The 27,993-nt window shown below is 42.6% G+C and overlaps 2 protein-coding genes across 2 annotated transcripts; one reads left to right on the top strand and one right to left on the bottom strand.

Moving 5' to 3' along the window:
* Positions 1-746: 746 nt before the first annotated feature.
* On the top strand, positions 747-9,109 carry CCNA2 (cyclin A2). Its single transcript, XM_035113470.2, has 8 exons — positions 747-1,042; positions 1,803-2,058; positions 2,752-2,864; positions 3,804-4,027; positions 5,589-5,793; positions 6,340-6,453; positions 7,527-7,660; positions 7,952-9,109. The coding sequence occupies exons 1-8, from the start codon at positions 878-880 to the stop codon at positions 8,001-8,003; spliced, it is 1,263 nt and encodes a 420-aa protein (XP_034969361.2). The 5' UTR covers positions 747-877; the 3' UTR covers positions 8,004-9,109.
* EXOSC9 (exosome component 9) lies at positions 9,090-20,975 on the bottom strand. The gene is made up of 12 exons (XM_035113468.2): positions 20,845-20,975; positions 19,525-19,619; positions 18,708-18,827; positions 18,482-18,584; positions 17,355-17,492; positions 16,603-16,685; positions 16,161-16,293; positions 14,034-14,122; positions 13,372-13,518; positions 12,324-12,514; positions 10,906-10,978; positions 9,090-9,568 (listed from the first exon to the last, which is right to left on the bottom strand). Exons 1-12 carry the CDS (start codon positions 20,908-20,910, stop codon positions 9,496-9,498), a joined length of 1,311 nt encoding a protein of 436 aa, XP_034969359.2. The 5' UTR covers positions 20,911-20,975; the 3' UTR covers positions 9,090-9,495.
* Between the last annotated feature and the right edge of the window lie 7,018 nt (positions 20,976-27,993).

The following is a 27,993-nucleotide window of genomic DNA, read 5'->3' as shown; positions in this document are numbered from 1 at the left end:
CTCTGGGGTTGCGGCGCTCTGCGTACCTCTGGAGCAATACCTATTTATGTACTTGCACTTTCACATGCTTTCGAACTGCTAGGTTGACAGGGACCGAACAACGTAGATGGGATTAAGTCCTCCTGAACTCAATATACTTACTTTTATTTATTCACATTTATACCCCAGCTTTTAGCCGGCAAGGCTCTGAGTGATTGACATAAATCAGTACAGTAAGCCTGCATGAAACTGGTGCGTGGCAAAAAAGTTACATTGAAGCTAATGGGATTTTATTTAGCGGCAGGCTTCATTTCCAGAGACGGTCTGTGCTCTCAGTCTAAAGGTATGGCGAATGCGGAAAAGCGATCTCAACCACAAGTTCCTGATTAAATGAATAGAGAATAAAAAATATGGCCGTGTGTCTTCTACCGAGGCGTTTCGTGCTGTTCCCGCCCTCCCAAGTTTCCAGGCAGGGATCTTACGCGAGGACATTTAAAATCAGGGGCGTCGAGAGAGATGTGAACCTTCGCAGAATCCTCTGCGTACGAATTAAACCTCGGATCTAAAGCTCGAAGGAGTCCTTATTCGCCCCCTGAGCGCCCGTCCCGCCGATAAACAGCAGCAGCAGCAGCATCTCCGCGGGCGGCGGGCGGAGCTCCTCTCCAAGCCCCGCCCCCGAGCGCGTCTCGCGGCTGTTTGACCCTCGCCAGTTTCCGTGCCGCGGCATGACGTCGAGGGCAGCCGCTTCCCCATTGGTGGATTCAATCGTCGCGGGCTACTTGAACGGCGAAAGCGGAGCGGGCCCGAAAGAGAACGAGAGGGAAGCCGCAGGGTCCGTTCAAAGCAGTTCGGCTCGAGGCTCCCCGGTTTTGCAGTCGCCGCCGCCACTCTTATCGCCATGCTGACGGGAGCCGCCGCCGCCGCCGCTTCCCTGGCTCGGGAGAACCAGGAGAACGTGCCTCCGGGAGCGAAGGGCGACCCTCGGCTGGCGGGCGCTGCGCTGGGGACGCGGGTCGCTCTGGGGCTGCTGCGGGCCAACCGGGAGCCCCTCGCCCAGCCGCAGGTAAAGGGCCGGAGCGGAGGGGAAGGGGGGCAGTTTCCCGCGCCCTAGGGCCGGTCGGAGCTGCCCCAGACCCCGCATCCGCCATCTTAGAGCTCCGGGCGGAAAAGAGAAGGAGGCGGCGGAGAGGCTCCTTGCATGGGGGGGAGGGGGGCGAGATGCCCCCCACCTCAACCCCCGGGCGCTCACCTTGCTACTGCTGCTGCTCTTGGAAGCGAGAGCAGCTTCCATTCGGGGCTCAGTGGCGGGAGAGGAGGCCGGCCGGCCCTCGAGGCTGTAGGGGGCGCTCCCCGCGGGCGGGTCCGGGCGTCCCAAAAAGGGCGCCCGGAGGGAGGGCGCCAACCTGGGCGGCGCGTCTCTGGCCGCCCTGCCCTCGCCGGTGGTTTCGGTCCACGATGTATGCGAGCATCGCCTCCCGCTTCGTTCCGAGGAGTCCGCGACATGCAGCAGTAGCGTGGCCTCTGATCATGGGGACACACCCGCAGGGCATCTTAAGTTCACGATTCCACGCTTTCCCCAGGGAGGTCAGGGTACTCAGCCTTCGCTTCTCTCCTCCTGTGAGTTTGGGAAATAATGACTGCACTGTTTTCTGCCTTCCAGTTGAACCTGGGGGTCTCAGTCTCTCATACTTAAACTGCTACACTCCCCAGGCTTTTATTTTAAAAAACGAAAAAGAAAAATGAGTTCTGCCAGTGGAAAAGTTTTCAAAGGCCATTGTCAGGTATTGGGTGCGTGATTGCTAACAGTGAACTTCATGTTACAGGCTTCCCTCAGCCAAATTCCATGGAGTACCAATGATGAAAACTGCCTCGATGTTCCCCTGGGAAAAATGGGGAATAAGCAGCCCGCTTTTACCATCCATATGGATGAGCCTGATGTCACCAGGCAGAAAAAACGTATGATGTCGAAAAGAATCTCAAGTGAAGAGGCTCTAGGCTTGAAGACGGCAGTCGCTTCAATGGGAATCAGGAAACCTCTGACACCTATAGATAACCCAATGGATCTGAGCTTCAGTGAGGGTAAGAATAAGCTTGCATACTTCAGGGTCCCAGCCCAAAGTTTAAAGAAATCGTGGCTTTTAGTCATATTGGGGTGCACTCCAGGTGTCCCAACACAGATTAGTCTTCCGGAGTAAAGGAGTAGTGGACATGGTTATAGAATCATAGACTTGGAAGGGGCCACAAGGGTTATCTAGTCCAACCCCCTACAATCTTTTTGCCTAATGTGGGGCTCAAACCCACTACCCTGAGATTAAAAGTCTCATGCCTTGCTGACCCAGCTATCCCCACTGGTTTTTTTTGTTTTTTTAAGGAAACAGTTACTCTGAACTGTTGGCAGGTTAATTTATTAGATCATAAAACTACAGTACACAAGCAAAGACTACTCTGGACTTGGAAGAACCAAACCTCCAGTTGCTTTATAGCAGGCATGTCCAACCGGCTTATCATGATCTACTGGTTCGATCACAGGGTGTCACTGGTCGATAGGGTGATCCTGATCGATTGCCCAAAACCTAAGAAAAAAGCTCAACAGATCAATTCTCCCCAAAAGGATCAATCCAATGGGTAGATCGCTGCCAGGTTTTTTACGGTGGGAGTAGATCGCAGTCTCTTGGGAGTTGAACATGCCTGCTTTATAGCATTCACTGTTGACCTTAAGAGGCTTCATAAGAATGAAAATGGTTTTAAATTGCCCTATATTTTGCATTTTAGGATCTCCAAGTGTTATGGATATGTCAATAGTCGAAGAAACGGAACAGAGAATTAATGTTAACCACGTACCAGACTACATTGAAGACATCTATAAGTATCTTAGGGAAATGGAGGTGAGAATACAGCTTAGACATTTTATTTTTGGAGGGAGGAATTCTACCTAATTGAGTTTGGGTCCCTTCTAAGTGCACAAACATGATTATCTTGGGGTGTTCATATGAAGGGTTTGGCTGTCGCTTTTCTGCTCTGTTCCCTTGTAAAATGCATACAAACACATATTACTGTAGGTCAAATAATGTCAGGTCCCCCTATGTAATACAATTCTGGTTTGTATGTCCTGTCACCACTCATTTAATCTATTCTAAGTGAATATGCAGCTATCTTTGCAATTTGCCTCTTGTCTGGTGTGATAGCATTGCAGACAATTGACTTAGATACTGTATAAAAAGCTGGTGGGTAGTGGGGGTCAGTTAAGTGGAGAAGGGATAGCTTCTATTGTGAGAGTTAACATTTATCTCTTTTGGTTAGCTCTCTTGATTGTAGAAAGGAAAAATTGAGGCCTGCAGTCATAAAACCATGCTGGCATGAACTTGGTAAGGAACTAGATCAGTTGTGAGGGCAAGTAGAAGTGCTAATTCAGATATGAGGCATATTTGTTCCAGTTTGATCTACAACACAATGTGTTGATTCTCCAGGCTACTTGGGTAGCATATTTCTTGGAAACTTGCATCTAATAGCAAAAAGGTCTGACTGCTTTTTTTAATATCAAAAGGAGCTCTGAACCAATGTATGCAAACAGGATAACTGTCCTCTTTCAATTTGTTGTCTGCTCACACAGATGGCTCCCCATCAATTGTGAGCAGGTGAATTTAAAATATTGGTTCCTTGTTTTTCAAAATCTTAAACTGGGCCAAAACAGTGGCGACCTGATGACTCCCCCAACCCAGAGTTGTAAAGCTGGCTTGCAGTCTCCCAGCAGAAAATCAAATTGCATAGCAGCCCAAAGCCCTTCAAAAAGTGGCAGGAAGTAATGAACAATGACCTCTTTACAGGTGAAATGCAAGCCCAAAGCAGGTTACATGAAGAAGCAGCCAGACATCACAAACAATATGCGGGCTATTCTCGTGGACTGGCTAGTGGAGGTTGGCGAAGAGTACAAGCTCCAAAATGAAACTTTGCACTTGGCGGTAAACTACATTGACAGGTTTCTGTCTTCAATGTCAGTGCTAAGAGGGAAACTTCAACTTCTGGGAACTGCTGCCATGCTGTTGGCATCGTAAGTAAACCTAACATCCATTGTATTCTATATTTGTTTTACTTTGGAATATTATGTTTTGTCTCATAAAAACCAGTATCTCCCAATTCTGAGAATCCAGAGACAGGCAAAATCGTTCAACACTTCCCAAGTACAGTGCTGACACCCATATTGGAAACCCATATTGACACCCATGCATCTGGACAGAGTACTGCTGAAATGTGCTTATTATTTTACAAATATGTAAATTCTTTCACAGCCTGAGGTCAAAAAAAAACAACAACCCTAAAGGCAGCCCTGTTTGGGGAGGTTTTTAATCTGTGATATTTTATGTATTTTAATGTTTGTTGGAAGCCACCCAGAGTGGCAGGGGAAGCCCAGCCAGATGGGTGGGTATAAATAATAAATTATTATTATTTATTTATTTATTTATTTATTTATTATTATAGTGTACAAGAAAAAAATAAAATACAAACTGTAAAAGCTATTCCTACAATGACTGTTCCATAAATCATTTGGTCACACCTCGGGGAAAGTTGTCCTAAATGTCTTCCATAGGCATCTAAACATGATTCTGGGTGTGTATCTAATTTCAGCTGGAGTGACACAGTATTCTTGCTACCCATCTGAGTGGTACAGTTGCCAGGCATGGGGATATGGGGAGGGTTGTTCCCTTCGGTTATCTGGTCTCAAGTTGCTTTGGACTTAAATGCTAAAAGCAATACCTTGAACTGTTTCTGGTAGAATATTGGCAGCCTGCGCTGCTCGCTAAGGAGAGGTGTTATATGGTTTTGGTGGAATACAGTAAGCCTGCCACATACACATATTTAACTTCTGTGCATTCAGCTTCATATGCATGGCAAATTAAAGGGAGGGGGTTCTGAGAAAAAGGACTTTGCCAATCTCACCTGCCATTGAATCCAGTGTGTTCTGACTATCCACAATTTTGGCTTTAGGTGTAATCCCCAGAATGTAACCCCTGGGTAAGTTCTGGGCTTATTGTACCTCAGTCAACAACCTAGCTGCTGCATTCTGTACCGGTTGCTGTTTCCGAGTAAAGCCCAAAGGAAACCCTACAAAGTCAATTGCAGTATTTCAGACCTGAGGTTACCATGCCAAGCAGCCAAGCTGTCTCAGTCTGGGAATGGCCATAGCTGTGTTACCAACTGAAGCTGTTAAAAGGTGCTCCTAGCCACTGAGGCCACCTGAGCATTGAATGACAATGCCTGGTCAATGAGCACTCCAAACTGCATGTCTACTCTTTCGGAGGGAGTGCAGTCTGTGCTTAAAAACATGAATCCAGTGTATTTCTCTTTGAATATAAATCTTGAGCTATAAACATTCAGGTCTACAAATCTTTTTAAGATGCTATTGCAACTTGTTGGTGTTTTACACCATTGCCTGATGCATACAGCATATAAACCAGGGTACCTAGAACGTGCCCGGGACCTTCCCTACTTCCGAGAGTTCCCAAGCTGGTTGCAGCAAAGTGCTTGGAGGCAGATAGAGTATACAAAGTGGTACAAGGGATGGAGACAAATGCAGCTTGATGCTTACAGCAGTGCTTTCCTTTCTACACTAGAAAGTTTGAAGAAATCTACCCTCCTGAAGTAGCAGAATTTGTATATATCACAGATGACACTTACACAAAGAAACAAGTCCTCAGGATGGAGCACTTAGTTCTGAAAGTCCTTTCATTTGATCTGGCAGCGCCTACTATAAACCAGTTCCTTTCTCAATACTTCTTGCATCAGCCAGCTAGCTCCCAAGTGGAAAACCTGGCAACGGTAAGTGTTGGTTTTGCACATAAGGTTTTGTTTTTTCCTTCAGTTCCTGTGGGAACCAGGTGCCTTCTCTTAAGGAAGAGCTTTGTCTGAGGCATGTGTTACTTAGAACCATAGAAGGGACCACAAGGGTCCTCTAGTCCAACCCCCTGCAAGGCAAGAATCTTGCCCCAGCATGGGGCTCAAGCCCATGACCCTGAGATTAAGAGACTTATGCTGTAACGATGGAACCATCCCAACTCTTAACTATCGTTGGCAGGGGGGGGGGGTAAAACTCCAGCTAATGTGGATAGAGGAGGGCATAGCATGAGTCAAACTGAATGGCATATTCTCTAGGTGCTTCTTAGAAGTTTCTGTGCTACTTGAAGGGCGCAATTTCCCTGTACTTGTGTGATGTAGGACAGGAAGGAGTTGGCTTGGTTTAGTCAATCCCACTCACAGCTTGTTTGTTAATGTACAGAGACAATTTGTTTGCCTGTTTTGAAAGTGCAGCTTCTGTATGACAAAAATGCAATGGGCCAGGTTTAAGCAAGTTTTTTCTCTCTACAGTACTTGGGAGAACTGAGTTTAATTGATGCTGAGACATACCTGAAATATTTGCCGTCAGTAATTGCTGCTGCAGCATTTCATACAGCAAACTATACTATTTCTGGAAAAACTTGGGTATGTATAATACTTGCCTTAATACACATATTGGAGTGTCAAAGGGTCTACCTCCACCTCAGCATGCCTGGACACTGGGATCAGATGTCTTCTTCTGTATCCTCTGGCTGTCTTGAGGTCGAAAATTCTCACCCTGTGAAGACTTGCCTGGTTACCTACATTGTCCTTCCCAGCACCAGGCAAAGACCTTTATTTTTCCCAGCCTTGTACCTGGAAACTTTAGAGGCTTTTTTCTGTTTTGCTATGATGTATTATCTCTTTCAAACTGCCTTGAAAGTTAACTGTTATGGGACAACGTATGACATTCAGTTGACATTATTGGAGAAGATGAGCAGGTGTTTTGCCTTGAGGCACATAGGAACACAATATCAGCGCTATTTAATATGTGGCCTGTAACGATTGCTGGGCACTTTCAGTGGTCCTATTGAACAGTTGATACTTGGAAGGTTCCAATAAAAGGCTGCAAAATGTCCACACAAGGGTTCATAGGCCATAATATCCAACTGCTCTGTACTTCTAGATATGACACTTTCTGTACAACCTACCTGTGTCCCTTGCCCCCATTTTTAACTCTCCCCCCCAAACACTCATGTATTTGACCCATTATTAGCATTGATGCTATTCCTTCATCATTAAATTCAAATGACGTTCCTCCATCTACAACCATACAGGCAAATTCTGGTCTTAAGGGTACTGAAAAGGATAATCTCTTCTGGGTGACTTGAGTGCATAACATGCCTAGGTTCTTTAGGCAATAAACTACGGGACTACTGTACTATAATCTTTAGGCTCTCTTAACACAACAGGCTTTGCTCTCTTCTGCCATTTATTCTAGTAATCAGATTTGCTAGTAAGTGCCATGGAGATAAATCTACAAAGGTAGAGAAAGAACGGTCTTCCCTACTATGCTTTTTAAAAATCTTTCCCTACAGTTCATCCTATGTCAACCCCAACTCTTCCTTTGATAATGCCAAATTTCAGATTCAGGACAAAGCCTAAGAAAATAGGAGCAGTGTTCCAGCAATAATGCTGAAAGGCAGAGTTGAATAACCATCTGACAATTTCCTTGGCAGACTGACTCTCTTGCTGAAGTTACGGGATACACAATTGAAAGTCTTAAGCCTTGTATAATGGACCTCCACAAGACCTACCAGGCAGCGGCACAGCATACACAACAGTCTATACGGGAGAAATACAAGGCTGTAAAGTAAGTCTCTTTCCTATGCTTTTTGTCTAAACAGTTGGGGGTACACTAGAACAGGGGTGGCAAACATGATGCCCTCCAATCTTGCTCACTTAAACACAGAACAGCCCCACCTAGCACAGACAATGGTAGGGGATTATAGAAGCTGTAGTTTAGTATTGGCAGGGAAGACACCTATTGACTGCTGCTGCATTAGAATATATTGTCATTTTCTACACAAATACAGTTGACTGAATATAAATACTGTGCTGGAGAGCAGAAGTTAAGTGTTTGTCTTAACCTTATCTTTTTCAGATATCATGCAGTATCACTCATTGACCCGCCAGAGACACTAATCTTATCATAACAATCAAACTTGACATCTCAAAGGTGTATATTACCTGTAATGGCAACTGTACAGTTTTAAACTTTTATTTAGACTTCAATCACTCTGGTATATTACCATAGAAAATTGTGTGAAGTTTTCTACTTTTATAATGTTTTAATGTAAACTTTTGTACATGCAATCTTGTTCTAAATACTTAGGTGACGCACCTTTAAAAGTTCTGTTGAAACAGACTTAAACCATGCAGGTCAACCACTTAAGTACTGCTGACCCTTTTTTAAAAAATAAGAGCATGTAAGTAGGGATTCTGACTCTAAATGTCAAATCAAGAAAATTCAATAGAGTCTGTCTACATACTTGAAATACTAATACGAAGGAATGTTCAGTCTATTCAAACTCCTATATACAATTAAGTTGCAACAGCATATTTGGGAAAGTCAACTAATGCTTAATATTATTTAAGAGTGATGCTACTTTTGACAGTTCTGCGTAGCCATTAAGAATGTTGACTGGTTATTAGATGTTTGTGCCTGCTGGTGGCAGTAGTGCCACTTAAGTTCATGCTGCTACAGTAGCTTATGAAACGCTGCATTAAAGATTTTCACTCTAACCCACAGAAACCGAGTCATGAAAACAAGGGCAAGAAATAGCATTCTTGTCACAGGAAGGCTATATAGACAGCTATTGCTGTCTGAAAACTGTCTTGGCTTGTACTCTGAGGTCACAAATTGGAACTACTTAATGTGTTGCCTATTTGAGCATGCCAAACTATAACCTACAGACGTAAAGGCCACGGATTTGATGCTAGAGGTAGCACAGTGCTGAACAGTGATCTCAACTCAAGCATACTGCTCTGCAACCCAACTGCAGCTAGCCAAGGTCCTCGGCTTGGGTAGCTGTTCAAATTTGTTACGTATTAATACAGGGTGGAAGTAGTGGGTCTGCTGTACAAACTAAGCCCTGGTTTGAAAGGTTTTCTATATTTGTAAGGGTGGCTAATTTTATATTCATATTTAAGTAGGATTTTCTGTAAGATAGAATACTGCTTCACATGTGCTCACAGCAAATTAATTGCATGTAAAGACCTATGTGTAAACCATCTTGAAGCTGGTCAATAAAATCCTGAAAGAGGACTTTGTCTGCCTTTGTGTTAATGTAACCTATTTTCAATATAAGTGCTCCATAGGACCTTCTCAATACCATTTTATAGGGCTATTTCTAAAAATGTCACTTTTAACACTGACCTAGAGGTTTGGATATCAAAGAGGAGGAAAGATTATTTTGCCATAGCCCTGTGATCGGAAAGCAGAGATCAAGTAACTGGTCAGATGCTCACCTTTCCTTTAGTAAAGAGCTACACAGAATAGAGCCCTAGTCCAGTTCTGCCTAAACTTTATTTGAAAAAGATACTGCACTTAAGCAAGGGAACACACCATGACAATTCCTTGCATGTGCACATACACATTAAGTTACAGTATACAGAGCAAGCAAGTTTAATGTAAACAATAAAACTTCAACAATCAGCTTTTTTCTTCTTTTTGCCAGCTGTTTTTTTATTGATGTCCTGCTTTGGGGAAGACTCAGTTCTGTAGGGAAGAAAAGCAGTCACGTTACAGCAAAATCCAGTAGCCCGTCCATTTGTTCATCAAACTATATATTAATTTTCAGTTATACAAAAATATGAGCTCGTTTACACTTCCACATAGTAGTTTTGCCTTTCCCCTGGAAAAACCACACTCTAGTGCTCAGATGGAACAAACAGCAATCCATGAAAAATCCAACTGCCATTTGTTCCAATTCAGTGTGAACTGGGTTTTCCTGAGGGGAAGCACTGAGGAAATGGAATTGTGAATGTGACCAAGTCTCTGCAAGATTAGCATTGTGTCTTGAAGGCTGTGCTCCTTACCACAGGCATGCTTATATGGGAATAAGCTGCACTAATCACTTAACATATTTAGAATTCACAGTACTGAACCCTTATCTGCATCCTCTTTACCACCCCCAGTTTCAGAAACTGCTATTAGGCACTACCCAGCCTTAAGGTTTTAAACCTGCTGATAGACAACTCAGTGACTATGGGACTTTGGCTATGACCAATACATTTATGTAGTGGAAGAGAGTGGGTCTGGAACTGTAGAAGAGATGTAGGAACTTGTTTCCTGGGTTCAGAATTCACCTTTAACTTGCATTACATGGGGGTGGGAAGGTAACAATTATAATGCAATATTTAGATTTCTTTTATTTCAAGTTCCAGCTAAATACATAAAAATATAGAAATATACCCTTTTCTTCCCCCTTAGCATAAAATTTTAAGTAAACATTTCACAAGGTGGAAAAGCTTAAACACATCTAGAATACTAAAATCTCTTCCTGAGTCAGATGCAAAAACTTCTATTTGAATCTGTAGCTAACTTTCAGTTAAAATGAACTTACTTTGTTTAGATCATGTGGGCTAGATACAGAACACATTTATTCATTCTGGATTTTGGGCCTCCTCCAAAGGCACAACTTCGAAGCAGTTTAGTAACAATGTTCATCTTAAAGGACATCTCTGAATATAGAGCTATTTGGGTTTTTTTAATCTACCGTATTAGTTTTTTATGCCTCACTGATCCCTATTTTCTATCCCACTTGAGTTACAGATATGCTATGGACTAGGGTGGGCATTTAGTCCTGCAATTTGAACACTGCTTGGAAGTGACTTCCAAGTGGAATTTCTCATCTGTTCAATAAAACTAGTGGAAGTAAGACCGCCAGGGTGGGGAGCAGTGCTAGGTGCCTTGCTCACAAGAAATGTGTGCATTCCCGACCATGCTCCATGTGGTTCAAAGCAGCCAAGCTGATCTGAATCCCCTTCCATACTAGCAGTAAGTCTCAGTCAAACACAGCCAGCTACAGAAACAGAAAATGCCCTTGTGATTACCTGCTGAGTGCAATTTCTGGCTCCAGGATAACAACATCTTCCTCTTCACTGTCAGACAACACGATTGTCTCATCTTAAAAATGTAAGAAAATTATTCATTGGTACATGGGTTTCATCTGGAACAACATGATAAATGATATGCTGTAGCAGAAGTGCAGAAAGGGTGTGCCATTTCAGGCTGGTGGCAACTGTAATGTGTGCGTTGGCACCACAGTTAATCTTGAATTGTGTACACGCCACACATTGGCATGAGATTCCAGGGGTTCCAGACACTTACCCAGGGTCTGTTCCCTTTGGCATCTTTAGGATATAGGTTATTTACACATATATACAACCTGAGCATACGATGGAGGGGTTCAAAGCAACACTCCATAAGGTTATTGCCTCTCCCATGGCCACAGCCTTGGATGCCAGCAGAAGTCAGTTATGGCCCTCTGTCCCTCTGCATAGCTTGCTGCATTAACAGCCTGCCACTTTTCTCTCCAGCTTGCCAATGCTTATAGCCTGCAACTATTTTTCCACCAGCCCACATAATCCCTAACTACAGTCTTAAAAACTACTACTCTCGTTCCAACTCTAAAACTCCACTTCAAAGACTCATGTTTCTAACGAATTCTGAGTTAAGGGAAGGGCCCGTCCCACTAATTGGAAAATATCAGTTTGCTAAAACTAACTTTTCTGATTCAACAGCAACATAGTGCAGAAAACTGACAAAACAGGTAGCCTAATTACAGGGTGCAGAGCAGCAGTGGGAAACCTTGGGCCCACAGGCCAAGCAATATGTGTGTCACTAGGTGTGGGGTGGGTAAAGACACAGCTGCAAAGGAACCGTCATGAATGAGCCTCAACGTGTTCTCCCAATAATTATTTGGAAAGCAGGGCTTATATGCAGGACCTTTTAAATTTGGGACCAAATGCAAACTTTGCTGGGATTAGTTTGACTCCTGAGCTCCCAAGTTAATCCTGGCTTGCAACCACCGCTGATCTGCCTGCAAACCGTGCTTTTGGCAAGGATCTTCCTTTTGCAGCCCATCTCAAGTTCAAGACAGGCTGCAAAGAAGGAAATACTGTGGGTGCACTTAAGATTAAAATTTTGAAGCTGGGGGGTGGGTCATCAGATGTCACATTGACATCATGTGACTGACAGGTGCTGTGAAACTGGCCCACATTGGGCAATGAGCTCAGGATCTGGCCCAGCCTGGTTGGCAATAAACAGACTTTATTCAAGACAATATTCAAACTGTCTCCTCTGAATATTCAGCTGTCTGTTGTTGTAGCCAAGAATTCCTGCTTACCTATAATTAGCATGCACTAAAGCAGAAACATCTACAGACACTAATTTACAACTTTTAAGCTGTGTTTTCCCATTTGATATTACCCACGATCTTTCGTGAAGCACTGCTGCTAAAGGTACCAACCTTTCTGATTTCTGGTTCTAACACCAGTGTCTCCTGTTTCCATACTCTGGTCTTCTACAGTTATTGGTTCATCTGGGGTGACTTCATCTTCCTCCTCTTCCTTCTCAGATTCCTCAAAATCTCCCCATGAACTCTCATGTCCTTCTCCAATCTGGGCTGTGCCAGAAGCCCATAAAATGGGATTGGACGAGCTAGGTTCATTAAGCAAAATGCAGACATTATCCAGATTTCATTACAGTATGAGGGACTTGGTCAGGTCCATTTCTGAGTCAGAAAGCCCACCTTGTATCACATTTTGCTTTTTATTTTGGAGGAACAAGCTTCAGTCTGTGCTGAACACTTGCATGCAATTCAGCAATGGTATAAATTGTCTATAATTTTTTGACAAAAATGTATAGTAAATAATAATAATAATAATAATAATGTATTATTTATACCCCGCCCATCTGGCTGGGTTTCCCCTGTCACTCTGGGCAGCTCCCAACCGAATATTAAAAACACAATACAGCATTAAACATTAAAAACGTCCCTAAACAGGGCTACTTAGGAACACAGCAAAGTGATACCTACTCTGATACCTTTCTGCACAATAGCCTTTAGCACACAGTGTGTTGTTATCAATATGATGCACAAGCGTCAGATACCTTCTTTCCTCAACATTTTGCTGGGTTTGCTTAGTCACAGAATGTTTAATCAGCACTTTCGTTATTGTGGATACCATAGGCAATTGTGATCATTATGAACATCATCAGCAGAGATGAGCAACAGCTTCCTTCTTAGGACATTTGTGAATTTTTTCAACATCTAGTTAACTTTTCCCCTGGTGGGATAACCACAACCCTGGTGGCTATATGCTCTTTCCTGCTGCCGTGAATCTTCATGCTGTTCTTGGACACCCTTTTATTAAAAAATTGTGTAGGTATTGCCATTGAAACTAGAATTGTAAAAATGTTTTCAATTGTAAAAGAACAGCTCTAAAGCACGGGATCCTAGCTTAACATCAATCACCTAACACATTGATGTGAGGGAATAAAAAGAAAAAGGATACACTTCGGAAGGTGGAAATGCTTTGGAGATTATTTCTTCCGCTTGCTCTTGTACATCATTAGTATCAATTGGGGCTTGATCTATCTTAAAGGCTGTTATTTTCTGGCTGGGAATAGATTCTGCAAATCCAAATTTCCCTCCTTCTTTCCTGTTAAAACAGACAGAAAAGTTCCTTTATGAAATGGACATAAACATTTAGAATGTTGACATGTTCTACAAAACAAATATAAATAAGCAATATAGATTCTCTTTCAATTTATATCCTGCTTTCAAAAATATTTTCCATCAAAGTGACTCACAAAGTTACAGAACAATTAAAAACAGCTGGGACAACATTGCCAATCTCAGGGATCAGTAACATTTTAGGTTGAGTTCAGAAACAAATTGGTAGCCAGGGTAACTGATGTATAAGTGGTGTAATATATGCTTATCATCTGGCTCATACCCTTATTCTGGTGGCCAGATGAAGCATCCTTGACAGCCCTAATATATTTCCTTCCCTATTTCTAATGGCCTGAGTAAATACTAATGGTCCAATTCAACTATTCTGATACAGAAAACCAATCAGGCAGATTTTATACAAAGTCTGACTGAGAAAATTTGTAGATTAATTTTAAAATGGAACAAATTGGTGATGCAGGTGAGTACCTGTGACATACTAACCTAACTTTTTGATCATTCTCCAAGGCCTTTTGAATTAGTTCTGTAATTTCTGCTACTTTAACACCGGTTATTTTGCTGCATCTCAGAACCTGTGGTAAATAGATCAATATCATGACATAAGCAAATATAAGCTAACAGGTTTTGTCAGAGCATGTGTTCACTCCATATGAGGGATGGTCAAGTTCTTAGATCTGGGGCAGGGAAAGATGAAATAATGAATATGCTTCAGAAGCCAGAAACTGGATAGTCAATTCATAGCAAGGGAGCAGACTGAAGATACCATGCCCTTAAACCAGGGTACCCAATCACCCGGCCCTCGGATGGTCCAGGAATCAGCATGTTTTCACATGAGTAGAATGTGTATTTCTTATTTAAAATGCATCTCTGGGTTATTTGTGGGGCATAGGAATTCATTCATTATTATTTTTCAAAATATAGTCCGGCCCCCCACAAGGTCTGAGGGACAGTGGACCGGCCCCCTGCTGAAAAAGTTTGCTGACCCCTGCCTTAAACCATGGTTCAGGGGTATCTACCCACCTGCCAAGACTTCTGGGAATTACTGGGTTTTTGAGTAATACGAAACCTTTAAAATGGATTAAATGAAGTTTAATTAAAGGATTTAAAAGGCTGTCTGTTTACCGTATTTGCCGTGCCATGACGCACCTGACCAAAAGACGCACCTAATTTTTTAGAGGAGGAAAGGGGGAAAGCCCTGGGTTTTTTTGGGGGGGGGGTCAGCTCACAGTTGTGCAGCTTCTTTTGCAAATGGGGAAAACCCTGTTGGGGGGGGCAGCTCAGAGTTGTGCAGGTTTTTTTGCTAAGGGGGAAAGCTCCATTTTTTTTGAGCATCAGCTCAAAGTTGTGCAGCTTCTTTTGCAAATGGGGAAAGCCCCATTTTGGGGGGGATCAGCTCAGTTATGCAGGGGGTTTTTTGCAAAGGAGGAAAGCTCCATTTTTTTGAGGATCAGCTCACAATTGTGCAGCTTCTTTTGCAAAGGGGGAAAGCTCCATTTTTTTTTGAACATTAGCTCAAAGTTGTGCAGCTTACCTTGCAAAGGGGAAAAAAATCTGTTTTTATGGAGTTCAACTCACAGTTCTGCAGCTTCTTTAGGAAAGGAAAGGGAGCCATTTCTACAGTTTCCAGACAGATAATCTAATCCGCCAGTCACATGTCGCTGGGGAAACACAACAATGGAGGCCTAGGCAAGGGGGTGGGGCAGGGAAGGGAGCTAGCTTGGCAGGGAAGGGAGCTAGCTTCTCTTATCTCCCTCCAGATCTCTTGCAATCAGCTGCTGAGCGGTTCTCTTTCCCTGTTGTTAGCCTTTAGCTCTTTCTTAAAAAAAAAAAAAAAGCACGATCTGCTTTTCGCCCCTGGGCAATTCGGCTCCAGGGACCATGCATTTGCTCCATAAGACGCACAGAATTTCCTCTTACTTTTTAGGAGAAAAGGGTGCGTCTTATGGAGCGAAAAATACAGTACATACTGTATAGGAATAAACGGCAGCATTCACTCTATGAAGTTACAGGTTTCTCTCTTCTATTTCAACTCAGAAAAAAAGGGCGGCAGAAACAACCAATATTTTGAGCTAATAGTACTGTACAAAGTCATGTAGCAAATAATTATTGGAAGACTGCATCATGGGATAGTTTCCATTAAACTTTAGCAAAAGTATGATTTTAGCAATATTCAAATTAGGTGATACTTTGATAGAATTGCAAGTTTAGGTCTAAGCAATTATTTGTCCTTGAAGAGGTCAAGCCATTCTTAGGTTAAAAGTGTTTTTTTATGCAAAAGCTTTGCAAGCCTGGTTCGAATGTCTCATTTGTATACTTTCTAATATTTGCAGTGCAGGGAAGTGTCTCTCCATTCAAACAGTCAATCGACTATTAACAAGCCCAGCCTCTTGAAGCTTTCTATCTCCATGTAGGCACCTAAATGTGCAAGCTCTTCCTTCTCACTCTGTCTCACACATGCTCTGCAGAATAATATTAAAAGTACCTATCCAGTTCAAAATGCAATCAAGACCATATGTGAAGATGGATTACTGAATGGTGAAACATTAATTATCTGCATAAAGGAGTGTGATCCACAGCTTAATACTCAAATTTCAGAAACTTCCGTGTTACCTGATCTTTTAGCAGCATAATTCCACCACTGGACTGTATTGTACAAATCTCACGGTGCTTATTCATGGCAATCACAAGAAGACCATCCATTACACGTTCCTCCTGTTCATTGGGATCCACTAACAAGTAGGTCCTGCAATCATTTTACAAACTATCAGTAAGTGTTTAATCCCAAAAAGAGGTTCAATGAAAATTTAAACAATACAATGTGCAGGATGTTAGGTATATGTTTAAGATGTGTTTGTGAATTAAAACCTATGCTGATAAAACACTCGTTAAAATCAGTCATATTACACTGCAATAACTAACTTATTTCTCATATTAAGACGGCATACTATCTCACTTTCAAGAACCCACCCCATGGTACCTCTTTGGTGTTATGCGCCTGAATTCTAGAAATGCTGGCAAGTTGCTTTCAGCTCATGGAACAAGATTAACTTACCCTTGCTGGAAGAAAGCAAAGCTTACACAGATAGGCATGTGGTGGATACTCAGAGGGACAGGATCCCGCTCCTCAGGGGTATACTAAATAATCCAATACAAAGGAATATTTTACTTAGCAAAAAATACATAACTGAGAATTCTTACTGACTAGTTACAGAATAAAACTGAGTGGTTACATGACTTTCAATACTGTAAGAAGAGACATTTCCAGCCCTCAGAGTTGAGAAGAACATAGCTTAATAGATATACTGTTAAATGACTTATACTTTTATTGTATTTGAATATCTTGCCCATCCTCTAAAAAACTTAGGGTGACATACATGGCTCCCCACTTGCCTTAGTGAGGAGTCTCAACTGAAGCTGATCAACTCTTTGTCGCTAAGCAAATCAATAGATGTTTCCTGCTCTTATCCCAACTTCAAATTTAATATACAGCTATCACAATCCAAAATCCAAAGTCAGACAATATATAAGTGAGACAGTAGCCCACAAACCAATTATTGGTAGACCACCTAGTGCCTGCAGGAATTATTGCAAAGAACATTGGACCCTGATCTGATTGAACAAGGCATTTCTTAGGTTCTTATCAGTGCAAGGCTGTACTCTGTGCTAACTGATTTTGAGTACTATGTCCTTTTGCTTACGAAGTTCCAAATATGTTGCTTTCCTTTGTAAAGGTAACTCACACTGATGGACCATCAGGATTCTACTTAAAGGGAAAGTCAAGAATGAAAGACTGAAGCAACTTACCAGTGTTACTTCTTCTCCTTGCACAGACACATCTGGCCTCCGGAAGTGGCATAATGCCACTATTGCTGCTATGCTTGCAGCATCAATAATGTTTCCATTATGATTCAACAAATGCAGGTCCACACGAATTTGCCAGACCTCAGAATAAAAAAACAACAAGCAATGCATTTCACTTTGCTTCTCAGTTTTTTAATGTTCAGCAAATATAACCCTAAAAGTCTTGCTGTCATATTTTGTTCATACATTTGCCTTGTGCCTCCTTAGAAATCCCATTAAAAACTAGAGAAAACGTATTTGAATAAAGAATCAAAACTCATGTGAATATAAGGTCACACGTCTAGGCTCTGCTGGTTTCCAAGAGGCTACTAAAAACATGGGAAGGCATTATCTGCAGGAATATTGAACATGACATTCTCATCAGTGATCACACACACTGCAAAGGATCTAAAAATATAGGTGTATGTCACTGTAGAGCAGAAATCGGGAACCTGTGGCCCTCTAAGATGTTGTTGGATTCTAACTCCCATCAAACTCTGCCAGCGTGGCCAAGGGCCAGGGATGATGAGAGGTTCACATGTTCCCCATTACTGCTGGAGAAAGAGAGCAAACCAATATTAATAGCAAACCAGTATTAACTATTCTCCAGCAATACTTTTTGCAATGCTTTTAATGAACTTTTAAGGTGTTTATAACGCTGCATACCACCCTTATATTTTATGACAGGATAGCATATAAAAACTTTTACAGAATAAATAAATATTTTGCTGTTGAATACCTTTAGCAGATAAATGCTGGGGTCTCTTCTACAGTTCAGCAGACATTTAAAATACCTTTGCCATGTACCATACATTATCTCTATAAATAATCAGCAGAGTTATAACCTTATGTAGGTTTAAGTCTCATTTAACTCAGTGCCCACCATTGGTTTACTAAAAATTAAGACATTCCTGGCAAATAATTAAGATTATATATACATATAAAAGCACCTAATAGGTACTAGGTACCATGCAACAAGAGAGAGAAAGAACAAAAATCTGTGTCCACGGGTTCACAATCCAAAAAAATATAATGCAAAAAAGAAAAGGAAAATAATTGACTAAAATGTCAGAATTCATTCAATCACACACCTTTTCACCCGCAACAACACAGAGAGATTCAGTATCTATACACTTGGAGTTCCTTAGACATCTTTCTAACAGTCGGTTTAGTTTTAAAAGCAGCTCAGATTGTCTAGAATGAAAACAACAACAACAAAGACACAAAGCATTAGCTCCTAACAATTTCAAAACAGGTCCCTCCCCACTTTATCTTTGCTTGTTGACATTACAGGGAGCAGGGAAAACACTCACATACCTTCCAGGCTCAAATGCAGGTGATGCCATAGGAGAGAGTTCAAGATTAAAGAAAAGTATGCCCTCTGTTGCACGATTTGGCTTTGGGGCGACAAGTTCACATGACACTTGCCCAAGAACTCTGCAGAAAGAGAAGCCACCCCCAAAGACAAGCTTTTAGAAAGAAAAAAATTAACACCTTACTAATTATTGACATGTGACAGGAAAGCAAACAATGAATCATTCTAAAATTCCAGTCTCTGGACTTAAGGTGAAATTTACCTTGGATAAGTTAACTGCAAGCCTTGAGACAAATGTGTTGCTAAGTTGTAACCCACAAATTGACACTGGGAACACAGCAAATTGCCTTATACTGAGTCAAACCATTGGTCCATCTAGCTCAATATTTTCTACACTGAGTTGCAGCAGCTATCTTGAGTTCCAGGCAAGCATAGCTGCCAAGTTTTCCCTTTTCTCGCGAGGAAGCCTATTCAGCATAATGGAAAATCCCTTTAAAAAAGGGATAACTTGGCAGCTATGCAGGCAAGAGATATTGGAAATTGAACTTGGGACCTTTTGTATACAAAGCTGATGCTCTACCACTGAACTATGGCCCTTCCCATTATTCCTAAAGTTCAATATGAAGGAAGAAATAGAGTAGCTGTGGATTCTCCCACCTGGATTTCTCCTGCTTTTTTTATTCACAACTTTCTCCTGCCTGCTATAGTAAGTAGGTCCCCAAATAAGGGGCACAGCATTCTTCCCAGCTGAGGACAGACTGCCATGACAGAAATGGTGGCAGTGAGGTGGTTCACTTGTGTTCCTTTATTTTGAAATACCTGGTTTTTCCGAGCTCCACAATACAGCAGCCATAGTCAGTGCCAAAGGAAATGCGGAGGTTTCTGTAGTCATAGCATTGTCGCCCATCCAGACGCTGCAAAGTAAGAGCACAGCAGTGTTACAGATGTGAAGTGTGGGATTGGGAAGGTAAGCCACAGAAATAAAGAAGTGGTTGCACAAAGTCAACAATTGCTGGATGCAGCTTAGATTTCCCTTACACATTCCAACAGTCTTTAACACTAGAGTAGCCACCTTTTGGTGGGCAAGGTTTCCAGAAATATTAAAAATATTTATAAACTGCCCTTTGGCCCTCCACACGCCAAGGCAATGTACAATTCAACAGAAGTACTGTTTGTGGGGGACAGGAGGTGGGCAGGTGTGGGGGACTCCCTGATCCTGAATGGGGTAAGTGTGCCCCTGAAGGACCAGGTGCGCAGCCTGGGAGTCATTTTGGACTCACAGTTGTCCATGGAGGTGCAGGTCAATTCTGTGTCCAGGGCAGCTGTTTATCAGCTCCACCAGGTATGCAGGCTGAGACCCTACCTGCCCGCAGACTGCTCTAGTTATCTCCCACTTAGACTACTGCAATGCGCTCTACATGGAGCTACCTTTGAAGGTGACTCGGAAAGTACTGTACAACTAATCCAGATTGCGGCAGCTAGACTGCTGACTGGGAGTGACCACTGAGACCATATAACACCGGTCCTGAAAGACCTATATTGGCTCCCAGTGCGTTTCCGAGCACAATTCAAAGGGTTGATGCTGATCTTTAAAGCCCTAAATGACCTTGGCCCAGTATACCTGAAGGAGCGTCTCCACCCCCATCTTTCTGCCCAGACATGGAGGTCCAGCTCCAAGGGCCTTCTGGCGGTTCCCTCACTACGAGAAGCGAAGTTACAGGGAACCAGGCAGAGGGCCTTCTAAATAGTGGCGCCTGCCCTGTGGAACGCCCTCCCATCAAATGTCAAGGAAATAAACAATTACAGTATCTGACTTATAGAAGGCTTCTGAAGGCAGCCCTGTATCAGGAATTTTTTTATGTCTAATGTGTTACCATTTTTATGAGCTGTAAGCCACCCAGAATGGCTGGGGAATACAGCTTCATCCACTGCCAGAGGTCAAGAGTCGTTCTTTCACCACGCGAGTTAATGACAGCTAGTAACATCTTCTCCCTCCCACCTTTTAAACAACACGCTCCCGGGAACCGCGCGGGAAGGAAGGCACGCCCACCCCGCCAGCGGCGCACTTTCCCCCGCGAGTCCCGGCACATAAACGCGCGCAGTCCTGCGTAGGAGCACCCACGTCCCGCCACCTCGCACCTTCCGCTCCTCAATAGCCCGGAGCAGGAACCGCTTCTCGCAGTTGGACAGCGGCGTCTCTTTCATGGCAGCGGCGGCCTTCGTAACCGGGCGCGCCGCTTTGCATCTCCGGCCGCGCTTTACAACGGGCGTCACAGGTATGCGACGGCTGCAGAAACCGCGCCGCTTCGTAAGCGTCGCCGGCCAAGCCGCTGCTTAGCAACGTGGCCTTGCCTTAGGGACTACAGCTCCCAGCAGGCCGGCGAGCCGTCACAACGCACGTCGGCAAGCCTTGCCGTAAATGGAAGGAGCGTGTCGTGAACGGGAGGGGGGGGGAAGGAGTTTCTGTTTGTGAGGGCGACCTCGAGCGGCCCTAAAGCGAGCTGTCTGGGTTTGCTGCCGGCGAGCCGCGTTGAGAGTCTTCGTTCTTCGGGCCAGGGCTATAATGTAATCCTAGACATACTCACTTCGGTGTAAGTCCCGTTGAGCTCAATAGGACTGGCTTCTGGGTCGGGGTACTAAGGGTTAGGATTCAGCCTAGAAAGGGACGCAGAGAAATGGCTCGAGCTGTAGCTTTCCAGTTACTCTGCAGGTTCCAGCCCGTAAATTGGTATATTTTGGAGCCCGATGTTTTATTTATTTATATAAGAAGGGAAAGAAAAAGCAAGGGGGAAAAGAAAACAAAGTAACAAACCGCAATGATAATATTCGGTCAAGATACAAAAAAAGCACGATCTCCTTAAACAAAAGCCCTTAAACGTCTAGTGACCTGACTGAGATTCATCTGGTGTTTGTGTTATCTCAATAGCTGGCTCTGAAAGGACTCTAAAGAGTGTGGCAGAGATGCAGGCAGTGCTTTTTAGAAAAAAAGTTTAGGGGTACTCTCATTTTGACTCAAGAAAATCACCATCTTATAGTTCAAATCAGGAAAAATACAGTACATGGACAAAAGTACAAAGATTCACAAAATGTTTAGGGGTATGTCTACCCCTGCATCCCCCCAGAGAAAAAGCACTTGGTGCATATGAGAAGTGCCATTGTTGGCATCAGGGCGTTGCCAGGTTTTTTGTTAGGGGGGAGGCAGAACTGACGTGATTGGTCAGTTACTTAAGTATTTATATTTTTTTTCTTGATCGGTGTGTGTGTGTGTGTGTGTGGTCAGCTGACCCTCCCTTGGCTACGCCTATGGTTGGCATCCTAGATACTATGGTAGCACTGTGCTCACTTTTTATGGGGCATTTTAACAACGTCGTGAGTACAGTATCTTTTATGTTTTCCCTATTCAGGTTTTTCCCCTTCAAAATTAAGAAAATCCTACTGAAAACTCAATGAAATCGCTACTTTAAATTCCCTATTTTACTGCCAGTCTGGCGAGTGATGACCTCTAGCTATTTGCTTTGCTATGGTCTATCTCTGCTAATTAGGAATCAAGTCTACCATTTTAACCCTTCCCTTGCATTTATATCTGTTTTTCTCTTCCCCATCCCTGGGGTAATTTCTGATCACTAGTACTGTGGGCACAGAGGGAGGAGAGATTATATAAGCCAGTGGTGGAGAATTGGATCTGGGCAGCAGGCCAAATTTGTTAGCAGAATAATGGCTGTTGGTAGGTACTGTACTTTGAAGTCCCAAGAATTGTCAGGACTTCACAGCAACAGGGAGGGCTTGCAAATAGCCCTGCACAATGCTTTGAACCACCAGTGATCAGCTGGTCAGTGGTGCATCAGGGCTCTTGTGATTGGTAAGTGCATCTCCCCCTGTTCCTCAGTGGGTGTGATTTGGGGGGTGGGAATGCTTTTCAGGTCAAATTAGGATCTGGACCTAATTAGGCCCATAGATTGGAGTTCCCCACCTGATTTAATGCTTCCCCTGCCTCTACACAAACACTCTCCACATCTGAAACTGAGGAAAGGGGAACTGCTCCCTTGGCTACAGAGTTTTAGAAGTCTGAAAGTAGAGTTAATTGTATTTTCATCTTGCGGCAGAGCAGCAATAATTGGATGCTAACTTAATTGCCCACATCTGGAAGCAATTGTCTCTTAATGTAGGTAGAATATAGGTTTTCAGAGGTAGAAACTAATTCTAGCAATGGAAAGAAACTGTACTGTACAGTAAAGACCCCCCTTGCTGTTCTTAATTTTTGTAACAGCTTGCTTGTATTACAGGGTTGCTTATCATTGCAGTCATATACAGGTCTACTCAGAAGCCTGAGTTCAATGGGACTAACTCAAGTTAGTGTGTATAAGATTGTAGCCTCAATTAAAACAAGTGATGTATTGTGGCACCTTAAAGACCAACACATTTACTATGGCATATGCTTTAATGGAGTCAAGCCCATCAACTATCCTTGAGAATAGTTTGATTAAAAGGCAGGGTGTAAATCTAAATAAATAAATATTGTAGTTACTGGATTGCTTATTGTTTAACAGTCATTTAACTAATTCATAGTTTAAGTGCTATACAGAATGCAGGTAAGACCTAAGAAGCAGTCCAATAAGTGGTGTTCCTGTAGAAACTCCATTGAATTAAAGGTTATTTATGTGGAGGCAGTACTTGGGTAGTATATATCAATGCTTTATTCCAAATTGGTTTACAATTTGAATAGGTTGGCAGAAGACAGTCAGTATTACAGTTACTGTAATTCTACATTCATTGTAATATATTGGGGTGATGACCCTTGTAATGAGCAAATTTAACATTTCAAATGGTTGTTTTGCTCTCTGAATATGATATACCAAGGAAAAACATGTCAGCTTCTTTTCACAGTCTTCCAGTAGCCTGTTAAGAGTATCTGCAGATCCCTGCATAAAATATAATAGTTCACCAACAGATGCACTACAGTGGTAAGGCTATCCTTGTCCAGGAATGACTGTAGCTGGGGAACTAGACAAGCTGGTAAAAGGCGCTCCTAGCCAGACATGACACTTGGGTCTCTAGTGACAAAGATATACATATTTAGGAATAACCCTCATGTTCCTTCAGACCCTCATGTTCCTTCAGCAAGAAAAGATAACTTGCCTATCTCCCAAGCTTGGAAACCCAAAGAGCCTCTGTCTTCCCAGGATTCAAGCACAGTTTATTGGTTCTCATCCAGTCCACTACTGCATTCATACATGGATCAACAGCTTTCACAGCCTGTTTTAGATGTCATGGAGAAGTAGAGCTGTATATCATCAGCCTATTGGTGATATCTTGTTCAAGAACTAATGACTTCTCCCAATGGCTTCATATAGCACTGGGAAGAGGGAAATTCCCTGTGGAAGTCCATAACACAAGTTGCACCCACCCAGTGCTACTCTGTGAACCATGAAGAGAACCACGAGAACACAGTGCCTCCAATAAACTATCCCATTGAGTTGCTTCAAGAGGATACTATGGTCAATTGTATAAAAAAACCTCTAGGCCAGGCATCCCCAAACTTCGGCCCTCCAGATGTTTTGGCCTACATCTCCCATGATCCCTAGCTAACAGGACCAGTGGTCGGGGAAGATGGGAATTGTAGTCCAAAAATCTGGAGGGTCGAAGTTTGAGGATGCCTGCTCTAGGGTCACATTGTCCCTGTCTCTTATGCTAAAGGTAATCTACCAGGGCAACCAAGGCTGCTTCAGCTCTGAACCCAGACTATAGTGCATCTAGTTAATTAGTCTCATCCAGGAACACTTGCAGTTGCTTTACAACTGCCCTTTGCACCACCTTGGCCAAGAAAGTGGCATTGGTGGCTGGTCTATAGTTATACTCTATTTGAAATGTAATATTAGGAAAGGAACTGCATATAGAAAAGGGTGCTATGCACAGGATCTCCAACATTCTGGTGTGTGTGTGTATCTGGCGCTGGATTGCAAACTATGCTAATGTTTGGCTGTTAACACTGGCAGGAACACTGGATTCAGCCCGCCTGTTCCTTCTGAACAGGTGATGGATGCTAACAAAGGTCTTTGATTGCTGGCGGGTGTACACTACCTAGATAGGAGCCAATTTCAATGCTGTATTTCTTGCTGCTGTGTTTCTACAAAATCACACCAGGGATCCCTCTATGAAATGAATGTGGGATTGCGCCTTTTGATGTGTGATAGTATCTATCAAGTCATTTCAAAGAAATGCCTGCTGTGATCAGAAATTCCAGGAGCACTTACCTTTATAAGTGTCAACGGGAAGCTGATTGCTAAATGCATGTAGCAGTGAAGTGTGGTACAAAAGTATGACAAGATCCAATACATTCCTAGGGTTATTTGGTGAGGAGCACTGAAATATGCATAGTGCTCACCTGCTGTAGCATGCAGGTGCTCATTTAGCCCTTGCAGAGAAAGATGGTTGAGCTTGAGGCTATCTGCTCTTGTATGTGACATTTGAAGCTGTGTATGTAATTCTTGCATGTAGCATATGTCTTTCTTGGATAATGCTCCTTGGGACATTCAAAAGGAGGTGATCCATGCCTATTGAACCAAATATACACAAGTAGCATGTGAAAGTGTAAGCATTAGAAGAAAGGCAAAAGAGTTAAAAGATAATGCTTGTCCCTGCTTGTTGGCACCTGTCTGTTTTGGGAGACAGTGGAGTGCACCTCCAGGGCTGAAGTCAAACTGCTGCATTAGCAGCACCAAAGTGACCTCTCCAGGACACAGGCCTGGGCTGTGTGTATGTAGGTTCTGGGCTGCTCAGAAGACAAGACCCCCACCAAAAGGATATATACCTTGTTTCCCTTATTTTAAGACGTAGTCATAAAATAAGCCGTAGCAGGATTTTTAAGCATTCAAGGAATATAAGCCATATCCTGAAAATAAGACATAGTGATAGGCACAGCAGCAATGCCAGCAGCGGCAGGAGGAGGGGGGGGGGAATAATACATCCCCTGAAAATAAGCCATAGTGTGGGGTTTGTTTTTTTTGAAGAAAAATAAATATAAGACGGTGTCTTATTTTCGGAGAAACACGGTATGTAGTCCAATCCTATGTGGCTTTTCTCAGTAAGACTCACTGTTGGACTATCTGCCTGATAACTTATCCATTTGATTTTCACTCCTGGAGACATTATAAATTGAAATCCTGTGTACCATAATGGGACTTTCTTCCAAGGAAACCAGAATAGGATTCTGCCTTAGTTGTAAATCCTCATCCATTAGCTCACAGTGCAGGTGTTATATTTTTCAGGCTACAATCTTCACTTACCCAATTTCACACACTGGGAATTACTTCTGAGTAGACATGTATAGGATTGTGCTATAAATCTTGCTATTTATATCTCCTGCTTCTACTTTTCCATCCTACCTGTATCCTTTTGATTTGATGCGTATAAATAGCATCCTCTTAAATGTTCCAACAAGTTTTAAGCGAGAAATTAAGGATTGCCTGCAATCCTAAATATACTTGTTGTTTAGTCATTTAGTCGTGCCTGACTCTTCGTGACTTATTTGAAAGTAAATCTCATTGAACCTAGCAGGAGTTTCCACCAAACAATTTTATGGCTGTTATTGTCTTCATTGTTTTGAATGCAGGAGGAAAATGTTTGAAACTAGAAATGCAATGAAGAGATTTGTTACAATACCTGACAAATGATGTTGGAATTAAGTTGCTGGCAAGGAGAAGGGGACGACAGAAGACAAGATGGTTGGACAGTGTTCTTGAAGCTACCAACGTGAGTCTGACCAAACTGCGGGAGGCAGTGGAAGACAGGAGTGCCTGGTGTGCTCTGGTCCATGGGGTCACGAAGAGTAGGACATGACTAAATGACTAAACAACAAGGTATTACACAAGATGACTGAGAAGAAAATGATAACTGTTCATGAACCACCAGATGCACATCCATGGCAAAATTAATGTTTTATCGGGTAAATGGAATAGTTAAAGAAAATACTATTTTCACCTGGCTCCAGCACCTTTGATTTTCTGAGCTAATAAAAAAATCTGTTTTATTCTGCTTCTGGTTTCCTTATTTATTATCACATCTTCCATACTGGTTAGTTACTTACCATTCCATGCTGCAGGAAATATATGCACAATGCAGACTGACATAACATGATACATGCAAATAAAATACTAAGTAAAAGTAGTGTCATTAATCTGTGAAGACCAGCCCTGTCACTAGACAACTTGTACACCAGTAAGTTTTTCTGGATGGCCTCCTGCAGGAAAACAGAAATGGGGGAAGAAATATTCAATGTGGTCATTGAAAAATGTTCATATGACTGCCAACTGTTGCTGATGACTGTGAAAAACTTTCAGTTTAAAGCTGAATCTAAGTGTTCATATACTGTAACTCTTTCATACATATTGATTTAAAAGTCAGAATGAGCAGGTGCTTTTTCAAGGAAAAAGAGATAATCAGACAAGTGAAATGGCTTCCATTTATTTAGTGAACTGAATTAAGATACAGCTTATCACCCTGATACAGCAAGACTGATCTGTTTGCACAGGAAAGCCAATGAGTTACTGGCACCTACTGCACTATTGATTTTTAAGCTGAATAAATTAGGTTAGGATTTAGAACTTGCCTAGCTCAATGGTAATGTCTCTTGAAAACTCCTTAATAACAGTTGCCTCAGCACTATTCTATTCTGTCTCCAAATGGGAAATGGGATGGCCTACATGGTCTGTTTTAAGTTCCCAGTACAGTATTCAAAATAGGGGGCTGGATGGCACCCTGCCTTGAAATTGATATTGTTACATGCCAGCCCAATCTCTGAGCGATGCAAGATTACAGGGGTCCCAGGCATGCTTACCCAGGTTCTGTGTTTCCTTTTGGAAAAGGGGCACAGCTGAGACTGTGTTGTCTTTATTGATCAAACTATCCGTTCATGTTTTACGATCAAGCCATTAAACTGTTCATTAATTGAGCATGTTTTCATTTAGGCAGGCTTAGCTGATATGTTTTGTTGTCCTTGGGCTCTGGTTAAGAAGCCATTTTTTACTTGTATCATCTATTGTGTTTGTGCATTCCCTGACTTACAGCTCTCAGCAAGAGCTAGTTTTGCTGGAGTGCCACTTGGAGGAGAGAATGGTAGGTTGTGCTGGTCAGCATGGGGAACAGAGAATATATAAAGGAATATATAAAAGAAGGGAAGTAGGATGCAAGAGGCTTCATATTCCCTTTCTCACCTTGCCTTATCTGTGTTACTTCCACTGCAGGATCTTAAGAGGCACAGCTTCCTTAAGCACAGACTCTGCAGATTTGTTA

This window comes from Zootoca vivipara, chromosome 9 (genome assembly GCF_963506605.1).
Source record: "Zootoca vivipara chromosome 9, rZooViv1.1, whole genome shotgun sequence".
Classification (NCBI taxonomy): Eukaryota; Metazoa; Chordata; class Lepidosauria; order Squamata; family Lacertidae; genus Zootoca; species Zootoca vivipara.
Note: the sequence above shows the minus strand (reverse complement) of the source record. Positions and strands in the feature narration are given on the sequence as shown.

Coding starts and splice junctions, on each gene's coding strand:
- EXOSC9 (XM_035113468.2), bottom strand. CDS start 20,910: ATGAAAGAGACGCCGCTGTCCAACTGCGAGAAGCGGTTCCTGCTCCGG. Junction 14,123..16,160: donor TTATGCTGCTAAAAGATCAG/GTAACACGGAAG, acceptor TATTTACCACAG/GTTCTGAGATGCAGCAAAAT. Junction 10,979..12,323: donor TAGAACCAGAAATCAGAAAG/GTTGGTACCTTT, acceptor TACATTTTTAAG/ATGAGACAATCGTGTTGTCT.
- CCNA2 (XM_035113470.2), top strand. CDS start 878: ATGCTGACGGGAGCCGCCGCCGCCGCCGCTTCCCTGGCTCGGGAGAAC. Junction 1,043..1,802: donor AGCCCCTCGCCCAGCCGCAG/GTAAAGGGCCGG, acceptor TTCATGTTACAG/GCTTCCCTCAGCCAAATTCC. Junction 5,794..6,339: donor AAGTGGAAAACCTGGCAACG/GTAAGTGTTGGT, acceptor TTCTCTCTACAG/TACTTGGGAGAACTGAGTTT.